We start from the raw sequence: 21,793 nt of genomic DNA on the forward strand, positions 1-21,793 counted from the left end.
GTTCTAGCAAGTTCTGCTTGGTAAGTTCCTCGTGAAAGCCCTACGCACTGGCTCTTATTGGCTGCTCCAGAGAGTTTACTTTTCAGACTGGGGATATAGTTCAGTTGGTGAAATATTGGCCCAGCACAAGTGGGGGTTCAATCCTCAGCACTGTGTAAACTGGGCATGACATGCACTCTTCTACCTAATACTCAGAACGTGGAGGTAGGAACAGCAGATGTCTGAGGTCATCCTCAGATACAAAGTGAGTTCAAGGCCAGCCTGGGCTACATAAGACCATGCCTCCAAAATAAATAAATGAATAGATAGATAGATAGATAGATAAACAAATAAATAAATATAGGGCTGTTGGTGGAGTTTGCTAGTTCATTTCCTGACCACCCTGCCTAGAAATAATCACACAAAACTATGTTATTTGCAATACTGTTTTGCCAATAGCTTAAGCATATTTCTGGCTAACTCTTATATCAAATTAATCCATTTCTATTAATCTGTGTATCTCCGTGTGGCTGTGGCTTACTGGCAAGATTCTGGTGCATCTGTCTCCTGCTGGCAGCTACGTGGCTTCTCTCTGACTCTGCCTACTCTCTCTCTATATATGTATCTCTTCCAGCCTGGCTATATTCTGTTAAGCCATTGGCCAAAAGCAGCTTCTTTATTAACCAATGACAATAAAACATATTCCCAGCACCCATCACCTCCCACATCATCGGGCTGGTGAGTAGCTCTGAGAGTGCAGGCACCAGCTGCCACCCCTAAAGACCTGAACTCAGTCCCCAGAGCCCAGGCAATAGAAGCAGAGCAGCAGGTCTGGCAAGTAGTCCTCTGACCTCCATGTGCATTCTGGAACAATGAGTACGACAGCAGCTGTGCTTAAAAATAGCTTGTATTTTCCTGTGGAGTGAGGTTTTCTGTGAAGTCAAGAAGAGGTGACCTTCGTAGCTCTCAGGTCCCATCAGTTCTGTTTGTAGCTGGCCACAGCTCAGCCTGGTCCAGGCTCTTTTAAGCCCAGCCTTCACCATTTCTGCTGCTCGCCACATGAAGCAGGACTCAGCATCATTTCCTTCCCAGGCAGCCCCTTCCCCAGGGAGCCCGGGCATCCCCAGCCAGAGGTTGATATTCTGGTAAGGGTGTCTCTAGAATCAGGTGGGGTCTAGCTTAGGGACTGGTAGATCTGCCAGAAAAGTCACCACTTAGTCTCCGGAAGCCCAAACAGGAAGAGCTGGGGCAGCTCAAGCCTGTGAGCTCCACTGAGCCTCAGCCTGACCTGATGACTCACTTGTACCCAAATGCAAAGCCGGGCGTACTCCCATCTCTGCTGCTTCCTCAGGGCCCTGGACAGAGTGAAAGACCCTGGATGACCCCCTGGAACCTGGATCCCTCCATTCAACCATTTCTACTCCCCTAGGCTTTTGCTAAGGGACCTGGTGAGACCAGAAAATCCCTGCAGCTCAGCTTCCCCCGACTTCCTGACTGTGGTCAGGCCATGCAAATGTCTGCAGTAGCGTGGGGTGAGGGATATGATTTAGGCAAATTGTTAGCAGCGACTGTGAGAGAGAGAGGGAGAAAAGAACTCGGTGATAGCCCACGTGTGTGGGTGAGCTCGCACCCTGGGAAAGAAGGCTGGGAGAGGGCCGCCTTGGGCTCTCGGAGGAAGCAACATGAGGTTATTAAAAAAACATCAACGGTAATTCTCACTCCTTCCTTCTCACACTGAACATTTATGGGGCACCTCCTGCATGTGGTACTGTGACAAGAAACACTTTAAGGTGACCTCAGAGAGATCACTGTTTGCGGGACAGAGATGTCAATGATCTGAAGCAGACGGTGCAATGTAATAGAGACAAGCCATGTACCTGGAAGCCTTTCAGGGGACAATGACGCTCTAGACCGAGGGACTGTAGCAATATTGTGTGATTAGGTCTTAAGAAAGAGGACTTTTTTTGACATTTAGAAAGCAAAATGAAGAGGAAACAGCAGGCACAAAAATGGAATTGGCAGAAGTTGGAACCTGTTGCCTTTTCTCACGAGGCAACACTCATGGGGTGCTGGGGACCCAGAGTACAAGTACAAGAGGGACACTTTCCTCCCTTCCTGAATGTTCTGGACTGGAGTGGAAGGTAGGGACGTGATGAGTGAACTCACAGCCAAGCAGAGGGGCCCCAGTGCAGCCTGACAGGAATAAAGAACACTGGAAGTCCATCTAGTGATGGTCCTTGAGCCTTAGCCCAACAACACCTTCTCTGGCTCTTCTGCCTTACCATGAGAGGTATCTCTCACCCTCTTAGGCCCCAATAATACAGCTGCAGGCCCCAAACCTCTCTACCATCATCCACCCATACTCCCTTTCGCTCACAGCCTTGCCAGTGTGAGATGTCTCGAGCGACAGGTACCACCCAGCTAAGAATGAGGGACACAGGTAACAGATTCACCTGGCTCCTAAAGACCCTTCCTTTTAAGGAAAGTAGCTAGCTATCTTGGGGGCCCAGACACATTCCTCAAGTCTCAGCCAATCCTGGATTGCACCCTCCCTGTCCTTGTCCTGGACACAAGGGAGGAGTCACACTATCCAGTTGAGCAAGGTGGGTATCGCCAGTTTTGGCTGTGCACTTTTTCATCTTATGCCTCCTGGGCATTCAAAGCCCCCACATCTGCTCCCAGGAGGGGGACATGTGGGCATCTCCAGGGAGTACTTAATACTCCGTGCTATGTACAAGCAACTGAGGGAGCAAGGCGAGTGCTTAGTGACAAGATCAAGCAGGGGTGTGACTTGGGATTTGTCTAGGCAAAGGATGCTGAGGGCTACAGAAATGGATAGGATGGTTGAGAGGAAGGCTGGAGTGAGGCCAGGCAGCATTTAGGGTAAGGAAGAGGATCAGCTGAAGAGAGAAAAGAATAATCAAGAAGCAGCGAGCACAGCAACAGGCCAGGAAGGAAGGAGACTTCAAGGGGGGTTCTGGAGGAGTCACACAAATCCCCAAGCCACTAACTATCCCTTCCAGAACTATAAAGACAGGTGGAGACTTGGATCCTGTCCCAGTCTGTGGTACTGATAAAGGAATAGCCATTCGCATCTCTGTGTGGGGAAAGATTCTGGGACCGAGGAGCACAAGGGAAGCAGGGGAGTCAGATCCACACTAAATGCTTTGGGAAATCTCATAGAAGAGGAAGGCACTCTGCTGTGCACCCAGCTGCACCCAACCTCTCCCCTTCTTTGCCTCATGGTCTCTTTTAGAAGAGGTGAGAGTAAGGTTGGGGTGCAGGTCCCTGAAGGTCTAGGGAAAACAGGTGAGAAATAGTTTGGAGAGACAGGAGCTGGGGAATAATCCTTCTGTATGCTGTGAAAATGTGTTGCTCTCATTGTTAATAAACAGATGATTGGCCAATAGCTAGGCAGGATTCTGAGGGGCATAGAGAATGCTGGGAAGAAGAAGGACGGAGTCTAAGGAGTCTGAGGAGTCACTAGCAAGATGCGGAAGAAACAACATGGGAAGTTCACAGACCTCAGGGCAGCACAAAGACAGAAATGGGTTAAGTTGTAAGAGCTGGCTGGAGACAAGCCTAAGCTATCAGCAGGCATTTATAATTAATACTCAGTCTCTGAACTAAGTATTTGGGGAACAACTGGTGGGACAGAACTGACTGGCAGGACAGAAAAATCCACCTACAGAGAGGTGGGGGCCCGACAGAGGCAACAATGCATTACCTAACAGTAGCAGCTGCCTGGGCAGTGAGCTTTGAACATCCACCAGGCCCTTAGCCCTCTCTTCTCCCAGACCCTCACGGAAGGGAAACTAAAACCTTCCAGGAAAGCCTCCTGTTTGGTTCTGAGTCTCACCTCCCCTCAAATTTAGCCTTTCCTGTGACCACCCGTTGGGGTGTCCGCTCAGCACTTATTAACTGAACATCTGTAAGTACCAGGGACAGTGTCCTCAGTACTGGAAATAGAATAGTGAACAAGGGGGCTGGAATGATGGCTGAGTACTTAGCATTGGCTGCTCTTTTAGAGGAAGAACCTGGGTTCGGTTCCCAGCACCCTGATGGCCACTCACAGCTGTGTGTAGTCTGTAGTTCCAGATCCAGAGGGTCTAATGCCCTTTTCTCAGGGTACCAGGCACTCACGGGGCACATGTATATACATGCAGGCAAAATGCTCATACACATAAAATAAAATATCTTTTTTTTGTGTGGTTTTTCGAGACAGGGTTTCTCTGTAGCCTTGGAGCCTGTCCTGAACTAGCTCTTGTAGATCAGGTTGGCCTCGAACTCACAGAGATCAGCCTGCCTCTGCCTCCCGAGTCCTGGGATTAAAGGCGTATGCCACCACCACCTGGCTATCTTTTAAAAAAGAATAGTAGACAAAACAGATGCAGACCTTTAGCCTATGTGGTCCAAAGGGAGCCTCAGATATTAAATAAACATCATCTCAGGATAGCTATGTTTGAAATAAGGGACTGAGGAGACAGCTCAGCACTTGTTCTGCAAGCATGAGAACCCGAGTTCAAATCGCCAGCAGCCATGTAAGAGTCCAGCATGGGTTTGCATGCTAGGAACCACGGAAGGCAGAGACAGGCAGACCCTGAGAGCTCATTGGCGGCCAGTGAGCCCAGCTTAGAAGGTAAGCTTCAGGCTCAGCAAGAGAATCTGTCTCCCCCCAGCAAGGAGAGTGACAAAGGAGGACAGCCAACAACCTCTACCTCTGACCTCTACCTCTGACCTCTACCTCTGACCTCTACCTCTGACCTCTACCTCTGTGTGCATGTGCATGGGCACAGTCACTCGTGTTGTCATTTTGCTGGTCTTCCCTGCCACCTGGGTACCTTGTCCCTTTAAGAGACAAGCTCCCCCAATTTCCCCCTCCCCACCCAAGCAAGCTGAACCTCTCTCTCTCTCTCTCTCCATCCCTCTTCTGAAGAGTAACTACTGTTCTCACCCTTCTCCCCTTCCCCCTTCTTTCTTCTCTCCCCTCTCTCTTTCCTCTTTTTCTGTCCCCCCTTCTCTCTCTCCCCTTCTCCCCTCCCCTCCAAACCCGTTACTCTTGTACCGTTCCCAATACCCACTAAATAAACTCTATACCCAAACTCTCACTGTATGGCATATCTGTCTGTCTCCCACCCTCCAAGGTCTCACACCCACCAGGAGACCTGCCAGGGTGGCGCCACCAAATATCTTTCAACTTGTGTATACAACACACACACACACACACACACACACACACACACACACGAGGGAGACATTCAGAGACACAGAGAGACAGAAACAAAGAGAAAGGGACAGAAATACAGAGAGAGAAACAGCGAGACATGGAGCTAAGCCGAGAGCTCAGGAAGATCCCTTCAAAGAGGGACCATTATCAGGCAGGCGTGTCATCCCTGTGATCCCAGACACAGGCAAAAGGATGGTGAGTTCAAGACCAATAACACATTGTCAAATAAATAAACAAATAAATGGGAGGGGATAACATTAAAGTGAATTTTGAAGGTCAGCAATGGTGGCATATGCCTTTAGTTCCAGAACTTTGGAGGCTGAGGCAGATGGATCTCTGTGAGTTCAAGGCCAGCCTGGTCCACATTGGGAGTTTAAGGACAGTCAGGGCTACATAGGAAGACCCTGTCTCAAGAGAAAAAAAAAAGTGGCTCTTAAAGATGGAAAGGAAGAAAACCAGGCAATGGTGGCACACACCTTTGGTCTCAGCACTCGGGAAGCAGAGGCAGGCGGATCTCTGAGTTTGAGGCCAGCCTGGAACTACATAGTGAGTTCTAGGATAGCCAGAGCTACATAGTGAAATCCTACCTCTAAAAACAAAACAAAAGATAAGTAGGAGGATCTGGAGAGATGGCTCAGCAGTTAAGAGCACTGCCTGCTCTTCCAGAGGACCTGGGTTCAGTTCTCAGCACCTGCCTGGCAGCTCACATCCATCTGTGACCCCAATTTTAAGAGATCTGAGAGCAGCAGGCACACAAGTGATGCACAGACACAAATGCACAGACATTAAATAAATAAATGGATAATTTATTTTGAAGACAAACGGGAATGTCTACCGGGAAGAAGAGAAGCATCCCCCTGAGACACGGAGAGTGCTTACACAGACTCTGAGGTGGAAAAGTTTGTCCCTGTTTGAGGAGTGAAAGGCGGCTGGGAGCTGAAGTGTAGACCCTGGGGGAAGGGTGGCTGCAGCACCAACCCTCACAGGGTATGTAGGACCCATGAATGTCATGGCCCATCAAGACTTTGCAAGTAACCTGGCTACGGCAGGTACCCTCCAACCACTGTGGAATTCTTGACCCTTCATTGCTACAAACAGGCAGCTGTGTCCAATACCTGTACACAAGGCAGAGAGTCCACATGGTGCTGGAAACCTCTTTTGGTTTCATGAGCCACCCAGACCCACCCCATGGCCATCCTGGGGCAGTATCAAGCCTTGGAAGCTGCTGAGACCCTTGTCTTCCATACAGCAGATGTCCAAAGAGAGACACCTTCTTTGTGGATCTCCCTCGTGCCGCTCACCTCTGGTGCATGTCTTCTGGAGGAGTCCTTAGCGAGAATCTTCCAGAGGTCACCAACCTAGGGACTCCAGTTGTCCCAGGGACACCTAGCCTGTAGCTGAGGGAAGCAATAGTCTTCTTGTCCTATTTATGACACAGCAGTCTTTCCACTCAATGAACAAACTTGACCCAACCAGAAGTTAAAACAATAACAACAAAAGTAGCCGGGCGATGGTGGCGCACGCCTTTAATCCCAGCACTCGGGAGGCAGAGGCAGATGGATCTCTGTGAGTTCGAGACCAGCCTGGTCTACAGAGCTAGTTCCAGGACAGGCTCCAAAGCCACAGAGAAACCCTGTCTCGAAAAACCAAAAAAAAAAAAACACAACAAAAGTAAACAAACAAACAAAAGCCTTCCCTGCCCTTCTTCACCCTGCACTCCCACCCTCAAGGGCTAACCTGGGCTCCAGTCACATCTCTCCACTGATGACCTGGTGGCCTTTAGCTAATAGATTTCTCTCTGAGTCTCAGACCTCACTTCCGTAAAGTGATAAAAATTCTATCCCACAGAATTGTACAAGGGTTACACAATACACGCAAGGTGCACACAAGCCAGCTGAGGTGATGGCAGGTCTTGTCAGAAATACAAAGATGCAGGCAGAAGACCGCTAGTGTGGCTACAAGCACACCTCTGTACACAGACAGACGCCACACTGAGTGCACCACAGTCAGAAACTCAAGGGGAGGTTCTTTCTGATGTCCTTGCCCCAGACAAGGAATCATCTCCAGATGATTCCAGATCTGACACACCTATCTGGATGCTGCAGGATCAAAGGGAGCCTTCCCCTTGGATGGCTCAACACACAGGGCTCTCTCTGATCATGAAACGGTGTCACCTGTGGGTCTAGGGGTGTGGAAGTAGAAGGAGCCTGGAAGGGTTTGCCACTCACAACTCACAAACACAGACACATCCACAGAGACACAGATGTGAAACCGGCTGCAACTCTGACTTAGGCAAACTGTTCAATCCAACCCCAAAGCCAAAGCCAGGTGTGATGTCACAAGCCCGTAATCCCAACATTCGAGAGGTATAGACAAGAGGATTGGAAAATTCTGAATCTTTCTTGGCTACATAATGAGTTGGAGACCTTGTCTCGAAAAGAGAAAGGAAAGAAAAGCCAAGGTAGTTTTGCTGTATGCCACACTCACGGGTCACCTCTGAGTGGCCACCTCATTCCTACTATGAGTAATATCCAACTATCACTGCCTGCCACAGCCTCTGTCCCCACCATCATTTCTCTGTCATCTTATTATCTATCATTGTTTCAGCTGATGGAAGAGCTTCCTGGGGTCCTGACATTGCATTGAGAACTCAGGAGAAAGGCCCAGAGAAATGATACGTTTCCCCAGAGCCCAGTAGCCTCTCAAACTCCAGCCTGACTTCATCTGCCTCTCCCTCCCGCACCCAAAGAAAAGCGGTCCTCATCAGGTATAGCTTTGTGACTCTCTAGGCTGCAGGCAGCTGGAGAGAAGGGGCGGGAAGCCAGAGGGAGGGACACAGTCCTGACTGTACCCACAGGATTGGTCAAGCTGCGCCCTCTCTGCCAGCACCTGTGTAGTAGGAAGGCTCCTCCGAGTCAGAGTGATCTCATCAGCTGCCTGGAGCTCGGCTAGTCCAGCCCGGATCCCAGTCATGAGGTGGCTGCCCAGTGGGCAGAGTGGCTCAAGGAACTGTCTGGGAAGCCACAGAAGCCACAGTGAGAAGGGAAGAGGCTGAGGACCCTCGCAGGCCACAATGGACAAGTTTCGGATGATCTTCCAGTTTTTGCAGTCCAACCAAGAGTCCTTCATGAACGGTATCTGCGGCATCATGGCGCTGGCCAGTGCCCAGATGTATTCTGCCTTTGACTTCAACTGCCCCTGTTTGCCAGGCTACAATATGGCCTACAGCATGGGTATCCTGCTGACGCCTCCCCTGGTGCTTTTCCTGCTTGGCCTAGTCATGAACAACAACATTTCCATGCTAGCGGAAGAGTGGAAGCGGCCCGCGGGCCGTCGGGCCAAGGACCCCGCCGTGCTACGCTACATGTTCTGTTCCATGGCCCAGCGAGCTCTCATTGCACCTGTTGTCTGGGTGGCCGTCACACTGCTGGATGGCAAGTGCTTTCTCTGCGCCTTCTGCACAGCGGTGCCAGTGGCCACACTAGGCAATGGCAGCCTGGTGCCTGGCCTTCCTGCGACAGAACTGGCTCGCCTGCTGGCTCGCGTACCCTGCCCTGAGATCTATGATGGGAACTGGCTGCTGGCCCGAGAGGTGGCCGTGCGGTATTTGCGCTGCATCTCTCAGGTGAGGGGGCTGGGTCTCCTCACAGGCCAAGGTCCCTCTGGGAAGGTCCCTTCTCAAAGTGGGGATTTCCCTCAGGCAGCTGTGGGTTGAGGCAAACATTCCTAGCTGAGACTCAAGGCAGAGCCCATGTCTTCTCTCAGCCAGCTTACCTGGAGAGCGTGTATGGTTTCCCACCTCCTCCATCCTGGGCTCAGAGCTGAGAGGCTGAGAGAAATTTGCATTCATTTCCTTTCCCAGGTCCAGGCCGGTGGGAGGCTAAGCCATTTGAGTACATTTCCCTGGCAAATGCCCCCAGCTGGTGCCTCCCTGCTCTGGGAGTGGAAGCTGAGGGTCTGGGTATCTTGAACAGGGTGAGGGAGACGATGGTTGGGAGCAGGCTTTAAGGACCACCTGTTCATCACGTCCTGGGGCAATGAATTGTGTGATGAAGGGGACAGGCAGGAGGCAGTGTCTGCTCCAGTGGGGCTAGAGAAACATGCACATTCTGCCCTGGCCAGTGCAGACCCCCCCTCTGGGGAGGCTTTTCCCTGTACAGCCCCTGTCACCACCCATATGACCTCTCCAACTGTGACTGTCTACACCATCCATGGGCCCTTGCCCCATCACCCTAGGCCTCAGGTCCTGCCTGGAGCCACTGTCAGTCCGCTTGGCTTTTAAACTATCACACTGTGGAAGCTGGAAGGTCCCCCCAGAGGCCACAGGCAGCCTGGTTGTAGACAAGCCCCTGTGACTTGTAGAGACTGAATTATGAAGTCACTTTAGAAATGACTTTATCTAGAAATCAGATTGTCAAAAGAGAGCAAATCACTTGAAACATGAGAAAACCCAAGTCCTCTGTGACCCCAGTGGCTTAGTGAGCAACATGGAAAGCAGCCCCCTGACTGAGTTAGATGTTTGGATTCTCCCACCGCCCCCACGGCAGCCACTGGGCACCCCTAACACCACACCTACCCCTACCCCCACTTCCTTGACTTGTGCCAACCCTTCTCTGTGGAGATGGGAGTCAGGAGGGTCCTGCCTTGGGCCCTGCGCTGAACTACTCTCAGAGATGTTCTCTCCGATGGAGTTCGGGGACTGTCCAGGGTGTCTCTGGAATTCCTTGAGAGTCCAGCTCAGACCGGTGGAGGGAGTGTTCACTTAGGGCTGGTGTCATTCCCAGAAGCCGGAGGAAAGCCCCAGGGCTCCTAATAGGCCCCAGGAGAACCAGGAGAGATCTTCTGAAGGAAGAGGCATGGCCCCAAGTGGTGCCACCATGTCTAACAGAGTTATATGCAGGTTGTCTTACACTCATGATTTCATTTGACTCTCATAAAGCCCTGAGAGGTAGGTGTTACTGCCAGTAGCCCCATCTTGGAGGTAGAGAAACCAAAACACAGAAAGATCAAGTGGAGACAGGATTCATACCCAGGAGGCCTCACTCTGGGGTGTGGAGTTAACTCCTGTCCACTGAGTGCCTCGCCAAAGCAGCATGGTCTATGCTCCCAGGATCTGGTTCCTGTGAGGTAAAGTATGTGACCATTTTACACATGGGGAGATAGAGGCCAAGAGGTGGTGTCACATGGTCCACGGCTGCTCTCCTCTGTAGAAGAGAAGCCCTTTAGGGGTCTGGGCAGGTAGGTCTGCTGACGTCCACCTCTCCCCACAGGCGCTGGGCTGGTCCTTTGTGCTGCTGACCACGTTGCTGGCATTTGTGGTGCGCTCTGTGAGGCCCTGCTTCACCCAGGCCGCCTTTCTCAAGAGCAAGTACTGGTCGCACTACATCGACATCGAGCGTAAGCTCTTTGATGAGACATGCACGGAGCACGCCAAGGCCTTTGCTAAGGTGTGCATCCAACAGTTCTTTGAAGCCATGAACCATGACCTGGAACTGGGACACACCCACGGAGTGCTGGCCACGGCCACGGCCACACCCACAACCGCGGAGGCTGCCCAGAGCCCCTCTGACAGGACGGAGGAAGAGAAGGAGAAGCTGCGTGGTATCACGGACCAAGGCACCATGAACAAGCTGCTCACAAGCTGGCACGAATGTAAACCTCCACTGCGCCTGGGCCAGGAGGCACCGCTGATGGGCAATGGCTGGGCTGGGAGTGAGCCCCGGCCTCCACGCAAGGAGGTGGCCACCTACTTCAGCAAAGTGTGAGTTGTCACTGACTGCAGAGGCAGGAGCAGAGATATGAACCCACGGCCCTTTGCCCCCTCAACGTAGACGGAAAACCAACTCTGAGGCACAGCTCCAAGTCCAGGCATTTACCTGCTACTGTGAAAAAGGAAACCTAGGGCTGAAGGACCTCCCTAGCTGTGATGCTGCCCCAGTGACCCAGGAGCAGTGTCACCCTGCGCCTCACCTCCTGCTGTTGCAGTATTATAAGTGTCCGGGTCTGGGGGGGGGGGAGCAGGATGCGTCATATCAGGACTGGTACCCGAGTCCCTTCCCCAGCCTCCCTGTGATGCTCTTCCTTCCATCCCAGCTCACTGTCTCCAGTTCGGCTTCCAAAGTCGACACCCCAGCACTTCCTCTTGCTCTAGACTTCCCTCGTGCTCTGGCTCAAAAATCCGAGGACAAGCAGCCCTCTCCTAATCTTAGTCAGTAAGATAGAATGGGTTGAATGTCACACACTCAGCTGGTGTGACACGCCTGAGGGACACGTGATAAGATGCCGAGACCTAGGACCACATGAGGGAGACCACAGTATGTGTCACAGGGGGCCATTAGACAGCTTTTGATACAGACCCCACGTTTACCTCACACCAAGTTCCAAATTAACATCCTCACACAGTCTTAGGGAAACAGACCACCATGGGGCTTGAGAGCGAGAAATGGAATCTGAAGAACTCTTATTTTCTCATAGGCTCCCTGAGGAACTTGCCCTGAGGTGTAGGGAAGATGAGGGTGTTGCCTAAGAGGGGAAGTAAAGACTAGGGTGGGATAAAGCAGGGTTAAATGCTGGTTCTAGCCGAGCACCCCATTTTCTGGGCTTCAGTTTCCTCGTTTGTGCAAGAGGGAGAGGGCCATCTACCTCACGGGTTCCCCATGCATAAATTCACGCTGCACATAGTGGACATCCGGGGCAGTGTGGTTAATGTGCGTGTTCATCTCTGAGGTCCTGGGCTGCTTGCTCTCCCCTCCCCTGACCCCAGCCAAAGGACAGGAATCTTGTCCAAGCAAAGGAAAGAGAGGTGCAGGCTCCCATCTTTCAGCCCTGCCCACCTCAGAGCTCACTCCGACCTTCCCGTTTTCATTTTCCCTCATCCATCATCCTTCCACTCTCACGTGGAGCCCCGGGGCCGGGTGGCAGGGAAGAGACAGTGGAACACGACTCCAGCCCTGAATGAAGGGACCAGATGAACACAAACCGAGTAGGCATTGGTGTGCGGGGGAGGGGGGACTTCCGCTCAAGACAGAATGCCAGAAAGTGCTTGGAGAAACAAATGTAAGAGAAAGCTTTGGGGAGACCTGGACTTCCAACACCAGAGTGGTGGGAGCTAAGGCTAGTCCCCAATTTGTAGAGTGCTCGTGAAAAGGCAAGGATAAAGAAATAAGGATTCCTCTCCATCCCTGCCACACACACAAGCCAGACTAGAGAGGGGGCAAGTTCAGCTTGCCACAGGGTGTGAGTTCCACTGTCACAGCCCTGGAGAGCTGATGGCCCTGGGGCTATCTCTCTAAATCCTAGGTGCCAACTGGGTTCATCTTGGCACTCTCCCCATCAGCGTACCTGACTCATGACTCTCCAGCCTTGCTTGTGAGCTCCCAAAGATAGGAGCTCATGACCACTCCAGGGACAGGCAGGGCAGCTTAGAAACTTCCTTCCCTTTAATTTCTACCTCTGCCCAGCCTCTGCCCTAGGCACCCAGAGGATCCCCAGATTCCTTGATTCAGCTGTTAGCTGTACAGAGGACGATGGAGAGTTGCCTGGGAGTTAGCTGAGCTGTGGTGGGTCCGGCTTCTTCTGGGGATAGCTGGTACAGACAAAAGCAGGACGATTGAGAGAGAAGGGCAGAGGGGACCGGGGTCTTGACCTTTTGTATTTTGGAACATCACCATCAGTCCTGAACGCCTGCCTCTGCCCTGACTCCCAGAAGCCTCTGCCAGTGGGCGTCTAGCATGGGGGCTGTTCTTTAAACTGGCCTGGAGGGCGAGCCTGGGCAAGATCTCCTGGAGGGCCCCGCCTTGCTCTTGTCTAGACCTTCCCAGATGGCCCCCGAGGGGTGCACAGGGTAGAGTCGAGGCAGGGCCAGTAGGGCCAGCCACAGCGGGCCCAGAGGCGGGCTGGGACAGGACACAGCAGCCTAGACCGCTTCTCTACTTCCTCTGTCTCGCGCCGCCCTCAGCAGCCCGCCCTCCTCTGCCTGGCGCTGGGAGGCTGTTTTTCCATTCGCTGGCGAGAAAGTTCCATGCCACTGTTTCTGTCTCTCTTTTTCTGGAGTTAAATTTGTCTGCAGATGCCTGCACTTCCACCTATAGACGCCTGGCGTTAAGTTTGTTTGTAACCGGAGCCCAAAGCCCTGTTGCTTTCAAAACGCAAAAGCGGTGAAGCCGCCACCGTGAGGCCCACTTTGCCTTGCAGCCCTGAGTCTGTCCAGGGGTCCGCAGTGCTCACGCTCCAGGAAGTCAAGACCACGGGTGTCTGCTGCCAGCCCCAGGTAAGGAGGCGCCCCTTCCTGGGGTGTGCTTGTATCAAAGAGACTGGCAGGTTGGGCCCAGGCAGCCTCCAGGGATTGTGTGGCGAGGAAACCCCTGGTATAGGGGGTAACAATCTCAGAAGATGGCCTGGTCCGGCCTCTGCTCATTACCCACAGATCAGGCATTTTGCACTTTAACATTGGGTGGGTTTAAGGGCTCAGGGCCACTACTAATTGGGTACCAGGAAGGGAGAAAGGGAGGAACAGAAGGGAGAGAAAAAGGGATGGAAGGGAGAAAGGGAGGGATGGGGTGCCTCTAGCCTGTTTATCACCAGCAGCAGGACGAGGTCCCTTCCTTGTGGGATTATTCAGGCTCTCTGGACTCTAAACTGGGGAGTCAGACTTTGCCTCCTCCTCCTGGAGCCCACATAGCCACATGGCCCTGCCTGTGCCCATCTGGCGTCTTTGACAGAGGCGGCAACAGTTTCTCCTTACAGCTAACCCCTTTCAACACTTCCAGGCTTCTTTTGGCCTTGGAAGTTTTGTTTTTCGATTGTTTTTTTTTTTTGTTTTTTGTTTTTTTTTTAATTCCCCTGCTGAGATGGACACGGAGCCACACCCTGCCTGTCTCTCTGGGTGTGTGGGTGGAGCCTGGGAAAAGAATTAGGGCTAAACTTCTAAAGAGCCCTAGGCCAAGGCCACTTCTGGCAAGGTGCCAACTCTCCTGCAGTCACAGATTCCGGGAGGATGGATGGCAACAGTGGGCCTGGACCCCACTAAGGCTGCCTGTGACTGGCAAGTGCCGAAGGTGTCAGGCCTAGGCTTCTTGGAGCAGTGCTCCTGCAGGATGCTGGGTAGGGAAGTTTGAGGGGAGCAGGGTCTGAAGGAGGTTGTGAACAGGGGCACTAGCTTAACTCAGACTTATTTTGTCCACAAGTCATGATCAAAACCTCCCCCGACTCCTCCAGATTTGCCTGGCCTTGGGCAAGACACCCAGTCCTCCTTGGGTCTTCATCTTCTGATCTTTGCCATCAGAAGACTCATACTCAACCAGTAGACCTGACAGGGTAAGAGTTTGGGATGTTGAACGACTGACAATCAGGCCTCATTTGTTGTCTCCTAACGCTCCTAGGAAGGGGTCAGGTACCAAAATGACTTAGCATTTTCCCAGTTGAGTACAGAGGTCTGGAGAGAAGGTGTGAAGTGTGTTGAGACCGTGAGGTCTCCAAAATGAAAGGGTTTTGTGCACCCAAGGATGCTGGCATCTTGTGTCAAACTTGCCCTGTTCCAGAGGGCCTGAACTCCACCACCACCACCCACGGTTCCAGCAGGCTGTCTTTGTTCACTAGGACAGCTTTGATACCCGTACCACACCCTCCACATTGTCCCAAATCCTTAGCAGAGAGAAGTCATCCCCATCACCTAACACCTCCAGCTATGTTTGAGCCTCCTGATGAGAAGCCGGCAGTGGCAAAAAGACCTTCAATTATTCAGGGGAGGCAGACCTGATCTTGCACTTTGGCCAGGAACTGGCTCACTCTCAGGAAGTCTCACCCTTTTCTGGGCTCGAGGTGGGGGGTACATAAGGATACCAGGGGGTTGCCAAGGATACTATATAGACTCGTGAGGATAGGCACCATGGATTGAGAGCACCTGGCACCTGGCAGCAACCATGGGTACCACCATTTCCGTGGGGGCCCTGTGCTCCCTCCTCCCTTACCTGCTTGACCACAGCGGCATCCCTCAGCCGTGTTCAGAGGTAAACATTATCAGTCATCTGTGTTTCACAGGAAGCACCAGTTCGGCCACCGTAGGTGATAAAATGGCACAGTCATGCTCTGCCATCGGATGTCCAACTGCCTGAGCTCCTTCAGAGTCTCACCAGAAGCCACCAATTCCATCATCCTCTGCTGCCTCCTCCTAAGCCCCTAGCCCACCAGTCACCATGGCTGCCTTGATCGCAGAGAACTTCCGCTTCCTGTCTCTCTTCTTCAAGAGCAAGGATGTGATGATTTTCAACGGACTGGTGGCCCTGGGCACAGTGGGCAGTCAGGAGCTGTTCTCCGTGGTAGCATTCCACTGTCCCTGCTCACCTGCCCGGAACTACCTGTATGGGCTGACAGCCATTGGAGTGCCTGCACTGGCGCTCTTCCTCATCGGAGTCATCCTCAACAACCACACTTGGAACCTAGTCGCTGAGTGCCAGTACCGGAGGGCCAAGAACTGCTCCGCTGCCCCCAACTTCCTCCTCCTAAGCTCCATCCTGGGCCGTGCCGCCGTGGCCCCTGTCACCTGGTCTGTCATCTCTCTGCTACGAGGGGAGGCCTATGTCTGTGCTCTCAGTGAGTTTGTGGACCCCTCCTCGCTCACAGCTAGGGATGAAGGATTCCCCTCAGCTCACGCCACGGAGATCCTCGCCAGGTTCCCTTGTGGAGAGGGCCCTGCCAACCTGTCGGGCTTCCGAGAGGAGGTCAGCCGGAGGCTTAAGTATGAGTCCCAGGTAAGGAGCTGTGTGAAGGGCAGCCTTCTTCCTCCCCTCCCACAGGGGAGCTGGTGGGGTGGTATGCAATCGGATGGTCCAGTGTTAAAATGTGCAGCTCTCCAGGGAAGCCCTAGGTGACCATGTTAGGCCTCAGAGTAGGTAACTGTGACTTAGTATTCTGTGGAGCAAGGGACGATTCATGATCACAGGTACGACGTGTCTCTGATTTGCCTTTGGGTGGTAGGAATGGAACCCAAGTCCTCGTGAATGCCGAGCATGTGCATGTGCTCTGCCACTAGGCTCCACTTGTAGCCCCTAGAGACAGTTTTACGTACTAAGGAATCCCAGAGAAAGCATCCCACATCCCATTACACCCCCGGGTCGTTCCCAGTCTACCTGCTGAGAGTATTATCCTTACCCTAGTTTAGTGGGCATTGCCCCTGCAGGCCACCTCAGAAATAGCTGCTGTGGGCTTTGAGTTGACAGTGGAACCTGGTTGACTCCAGGGATGACCGTATTCCTGCCCCAGCAGTGAGCCAGCCTCACTCCTGGGGCAGGTCAGGAAGAGGCAGGCTACTGCTGCTTCAGCTAGCTACAGCGCTTCCTGCATCCTGTTTGGAAGTTGGTCTAGGGGAAAGAGGTTGAAAGAATGCCTGGGGCTAGGGAAATGGCTCAGCAATTAAGAGCGCTGGGTCCTCTTCCACAGGACCCAGGTTCGAGTCCCAGCACACACATGGCAGCTCACAACCAGCTGGAACTCCAGTTCCAGGGGATCCAGCATCCTTACACAGACATACATTCAGGTGAAACACCAATGAACATAAAGAAATAAAAATAAGTCACAAGCATAGTTTGAACTGATTGTGACTTCAGAAGCAGAGGGAGACAGCTAACACAAGACTCTCTAAAGGATGCTCTTTCCAGGGGCTGGAGAGATGGTTCAGAGGTTAAGAGCATTGCCTGCTCTTCCAAAGGTCTTGAGTTCAATTCCCAGCAACCACATGGTGGCTCACAACCATCTGTAATTGGGTCTAGTGCCCTCTTCTGGACTGCAGGCATACACACAGACAGAATATTGTATACTTTAATAAATAAGTAAATAAATATTTTTTTTTAAAAAAAGGATGCTCTTTCCACGAAGACATATGAAACCTAAGCTAGGGGCTGGAGAGAATCTGGGGCACTGCTCCTCCAGAGGACCTGAGAGTTCAGTTCCCAGCACACACAAGGTAGCTCACAACCATCTGTAATTCCAGTTCCAGGGGATTCAATGGCCTCTGGGGGCACTAGGCACACCCATAGCGTACAGACTTATGTGCAGGCAAAACACTCATACACATTAAAAAAGAAAGGAAGGAAGGAAGGAAATCAGAAAGAAAAAAAAGAAAGATAGAAAGAAAGAAACCTAAATTAGCTGCCTGTACTGTATCTTGCTGTAATCCACTACTAGGGAGGTAAACTTAAGAGGATCTGAGTTTTTTAGCTACATAGTAAATTAAGGGCCAGTTTGGACCATCCTCTCAATGAAGAGGAGGAGGGTTGGAGAAGTGGCTGGGTAAAGACTGAGTTATGGCTCTTACAGAGGACCTGAGTTCAGTTCCCAACACCCACGTTAGGCAGCTCACAACTACTTGTAACTCTAGCTCCAAGGGAATCTGATGCCCTCTGGACTCTGCAATCCACCAAAAAAAAAAAAAAAAAAAAAAAAACCTTCTCAATACATGTACATACCCCAACACATGTACATACTCCCCACCACATACACATACCCCAACACATGTACATACTCCCCACCCAACACATGTACATACTCCAACACATGTACATACCCCTCAACATATACCCCCAACACACACATACTCTAACACATGTACATACTCCTTAACACATATACATACCCCTACATATACCCCAACACATATACATACAAACCCCAACACATGTACATACCCCAACATATACCCCAACACACATGTACATACCCAACACATCCCAACAATTACATGTACCCCAACAGATATACATACCCCCAACACATATACATACCCCCAACACATATACATACCCCAAAATATGTCCATATCCCAACACATATCCATACCCTCAAAACATATACATATCCCCTGACACAGGTACACCCTTTCAACACACAACATCTAAAATAATTCTTTAAGCAGTATCAACACAGGGAAAAGTGAGGCTAAGATGGAGCTCAGTAGAACACATGCCTAGCACACATCAGGTCCTATGTTTGATCCCTAGCACCGTATAAACTAGGTGTGGCACATGCCTGTACCCTAGCATGCAGGAGGCGGAGGCAGGAGGAGCAGAAACTCAAGACCATCCTCAGCTAAACAGTACTTGGGCCAGCTTGAGCTACATGAGACTCTGTCTTGGGGTGGGGGCAGGGAGGAAGCAGAGAAAGGGGGCTAAAGTCAGCGTCAGAGCTGGAAGATGGTAAATACAGAAATACTGGTCACTAATCCACGGGTTTATAGATAAGCAGTAGGCAAAGACTGCATCAAGGGTCCTGGCCCTCTGCAGACTCGCTTCTGCCTAGTGTGAAGCAAGCACACAGGCAATTGCTCTAAGGACAGTGATGTGTGAGACTGAGACCTCTGAAGCCGTCAGAGAAGCATCTGAGCTGACCCACACTTTGAATTTTTCTTTCTTTTTTGTGGATGGGAGCCTCGAATACTTAACATGTGCTCTGTGGCTGAGCTCCACTCCTGGCTCCTGAGCTGGGTTTGGTCGAGTCCGGTGAAAATGTACCCTTGGGGCTGAAGAATAAAAAAGGCAGGAGGCACAGGCTAAGCTCGGAGAGTGTGTGGGCTAGAATTAAAAACAGAAAGGAGGAAGTCCTGCTTGCCGCAAAGCAGAATCTGTTCCTTTTCCACGTGTTCCCCCATAGCCCCTCCACCAGGCTCCGCCCCCAACCCCACCTCCCACACCCACCCACCCACCCTCCCCGGGGCAGGGTCCAGGCAGTCGTCGGTCGCCCCTCCCTGAGCCCTGCCTATTCTCTGGCCAGCTCTTTGGATGGCTGCTCATCGGTGTGGTGGCCATCCTGGTGTTCCTGACCAAGTGTCTCAAGCACTACTGCTCGCCACTCAGCTACCGCCAAGAGGCCTACTGGGCACAGTACCGCACCAACGAGGAGCAGCTGTTCCAGCGCACAGTGGAGGTGCATTCAAGGGTGCTGGCCGCCAACAATGTGCGCCGCTTCTTTGGCTTTGTGGCCCTCAACAAGGATGACGAAGAGCTGGTCGCCAAGTTCCCAGTGGAAGGCACCCAGCCACGACCACAGTGGAATGCAATCACTGGGGTCTATTTGTACCGTGAGAACCAGGGCCTCCCACTCTACAGTCGCCTACACAAGTGGGCCCAGGGCCTGGCAGGTAATGGCACAGCCCCTGACAATATGGAGATGGCCCTGCTCACTTCCTAGTCTGCTTCTTTGCAACAAACCCTCATGGCACGCTCACCTCAGCATCAGATCTGTTAACTACAGTGTCTAATTACCAATTGACAAAGGAGACACAAAACATCTAGGAATTTGTAAGGATCTTGTGGACTATATGGTCCAGAGAGACTGGGGGGTGGGGAAGGGTGGGATAGGTTGGGGAGAGGGTCTTATTTCCCAGACCTGCTGAAATCATCTGTAGCCACCAACACACTGTTCACAGCTATAGGCTTCCCCAGAGCTGGTCCTTCACTATGTGGGTGATCTTTGGTGGGCCTGCAAGCTGAGAAGCATCAGCCCAGAACAACCCACTGGGGGGCTTGTTATTTGTAACTGTGCAGTTAACTTGTGTCTAATTGCATAGGGTGACCAACTCCTGTGTATACAACTAGGAAGCTGCTTCCATTGTATACCTCTGGTGTAATTTTATATATTTAAACTTTTTGATAAAGCTTTTCTTACATTAAAAGCCTAAACTGGTGTTTGTGCAATTGACAAGGGTGTACAGCCCATTTTGAGACCACAAGAGTGGCAACCCCGCAGAGGCAAGTCACATGTCCTGCCCAAGGGTGCAGTCTCTACCTGGTTTCATGTGGTCAGAGGCAGCCTGGCCTTTTGCAGGGGGCGCTCAGGGGAAAACATGGTATTAGAAGATCCTGCCCTGGCCAGGACTTGTACTAAGTGAACTCCAAGAACCAGTGGGCTTCAGCACTTTCTCCTCAGTCCTGCATCGACTAGCTACACACTCAAAACCTCATGCCCTTCCTCCCTTGACTCTGTCCTGCTTCCTGGCATCCAACCCAGCCATTTCCCACAGAAAACTCAGAGAACAATTTAGGTTGTGAGAGAAAGCTTTTAATTCCATTAGGCACAATGCCCCCCATCCCCCCCCAAAAAAAAAAAAACACCAACTGGTAGGGTCTGTGCTGGCACTCGGACTCTGGGCTGTGACAGACTTCAGGAGGTCTAGGCTTTGGGAGTGGGTGGAGACTAGATAGTTGAACCAATACTTTCAGCTTTCCTCAGGTTTCCCATCTTCTGGATTCTTCCTCTTTCCTCCTCTCAATCTCCCAGCCTCCACAACAGGGCAGACAGTACGGGCTGACCTGAGACAATGTCTTCCCTACACCCTCTTGGGTATGGCCCAAGAGCTTGCTGAGGGACAAAGTGGGATCCTGACCATGAAAACACTAGCCTTTGCTTTTCGGATCCAAGACTGCAGCAAACTCTCCAAAAAGGAACGCTTGTTTTTTTCTGAAAGCCCCAGAGACTGTTGCCTGGAAAAACGGAGCAGCCTCAGGAAAGAAAAAGGAAGACGTAATGTGTTACATAAAGCAAAACAAGAGCATTAAACCTCAAGGGTTGGGTGGAGTCTAGTGGAAGAACACTTGCTTAGCATGTGTACGGTCTTGGCTCAATCTGTAGAACCCTAAATTTAAAAATATATATATACATATTTTTTAAAACAAGAAGTGATAGCTCATGCCTTTAATCCCAGCACTTGGGAGGCAGAGGCAGTAGATTTCTTAGTTCAAGGCTGGCCAGGTCTACACAGCAGGTTCCAGGCCAGCCAGGACCAGCCAGTGAGGACTCTTGTCTCAAAAAAAAATAAAAAATTTTAATTTATTTTTATTTTTTAAAAGAGAAAGCCTCTCAGAATTCTTTATTCTGACAGGATTGTCTCAGGCATGCTGCAGAAAAAGCAGCACTTAAACTGTCCTCAGACAACCACTTCCTAAGTGTCCAAGGTGCCTGCTGCAGGCTGGGCTGCCTGCTGCTACAGTGTCCAGTGAGCCTAGGGCTACTAGTCCTCCAGTGCTGAGCTCTTGGCCTCCACGTAGTCCAGGGCCTTCGCCTTGACAGCCTGCACGTCCTTCTCAGTGCCGTGCTGCTTCTCGTAGTCCAGGTAGCGCTTGAAGAAGAACTTCATCTTCTTAGGGGCCAGGCTCAGATGGATGACGCGTTCAAAGATCTCCCTATGAGGAAGAACACAGAAGCAATTCCCTCAGGGTCCCTACCTCATGACTTCTAGCTAGTACTCCCCGACTTGCTCTCAGGCTCTAGGTCCCTGTAATCATAGTATGAACTCCTGCCACAGACAAAAGACTTAGCCTGCCTAAAGTTACATGGTAAAGAGGACAAAGTTACTGGGATGGGATACATAATGACAGAAGCCAAACTTAAGCCCACAGAAAAGTAAGAATGAGGCGCTTGTTCTTTCTGGACCCTGCTATATCTACCCACCTCCAACCCTCCTTGCCTAGAAGGGACTGTGGGGGACAAAAGTGAAAGTCTGCCCATGAAGGTTCTGTCAATGAGGGGCAGACACAATGTGACTCATCTGGGATCCCAGCAGAAGGTTCAGATATATGAAGACTAGAAAGGAGAAGTCAA

At 51.5% G+C, this 21,793-nt stretch overlaps 3 protein-coding genes across 4 annotated transcripts in view; 2 read left to right on the forward strand and 1 right to left on the reverse strand.

The window, feature by feature from the left end:
* The first annotated feature begins 8,279 nt into the window (after nucleotides 1–8,279).
* Calhm1 (calcium homeostasis modulator 1) lies at nucleotides 8,280–10,971 on the forward strand. Its single transcript, XM_041660755.1, has 2 exons — nucleotides 8,280–8,831; nucleotides 10,477–10,971. The coding sequence occupies exons 1-2, from the start codon at nucleotides 8,280–8,282 to the stop codon at nucleotides 10,969–10,971; spliced, it is 1,047 nt and encodes a 348-aa protein (XP_041516689.1).
* A 2,214-nt stretch (nucleotides 10,972–13,185) lies between these two features.
* Nucleotides 13,186–19,517, forward strand: Calhm2 (calcium homeostasis modulator family member 2). Its single transcript, XM_041661719.1, has 3 exons — nucleotides 13,186–13,475; nucleotides 15,245–15,954; nucleotides 18,968–19,517. Exons 2-3 carry the CDS (start codon nucleotides 15,400–15,402, stop codon nucleotides 19,382–19,384), a joined length of 972 nt encoding a protein of 323 aa, XP_041517653.1. The 5' UTR covers nucleotides 13,186–13,475; nucleotides 15,245–15,399; the 3' UTR covers nucleotides 19,385–19,517.
* Nucleotides 19,518–20,268: 751 nt separating this feature from the next.
* Nucleotides 20,269–21,793, reverse strand: part of Pdcd11 (programmed cell death 11) — a 44,484-nt gene continuing 42,959 nt past the window's right edge. For both annotated transcript variants that reach the window (XM_041661672.1, XM_041661671.1), the window contains exon 36: nucleotides 20,269–21,375. In XM_041661672.1, coding sequence (XP_041517606.1) covers nucleotides 21,204–21,375 — 172 coding nt within the window. In that variant the 3' untranslated portion in view covers nucleotides 20,269–21,203. The remainder of the gene's footprint in view (nucleotides 21,376–21,793) is intronic.

The sequence above is a fragment of the Microtus oregoni genome, unplaced genomic scaffold, assembly GCF_018167655.1.
Source record: "Microtus oregoni isolate MIOR12 unplaced genomic scaffold, Mior012 000012F_ref0000307, whole genome shotgun sequence".
NCBI classification, from domain to species: domain Eukaryota; kingdom Metazoa; phylum Chordata; class Mammalia; order Rodentia; family Cricetidae; genus Microtus; species Microtus oregoni.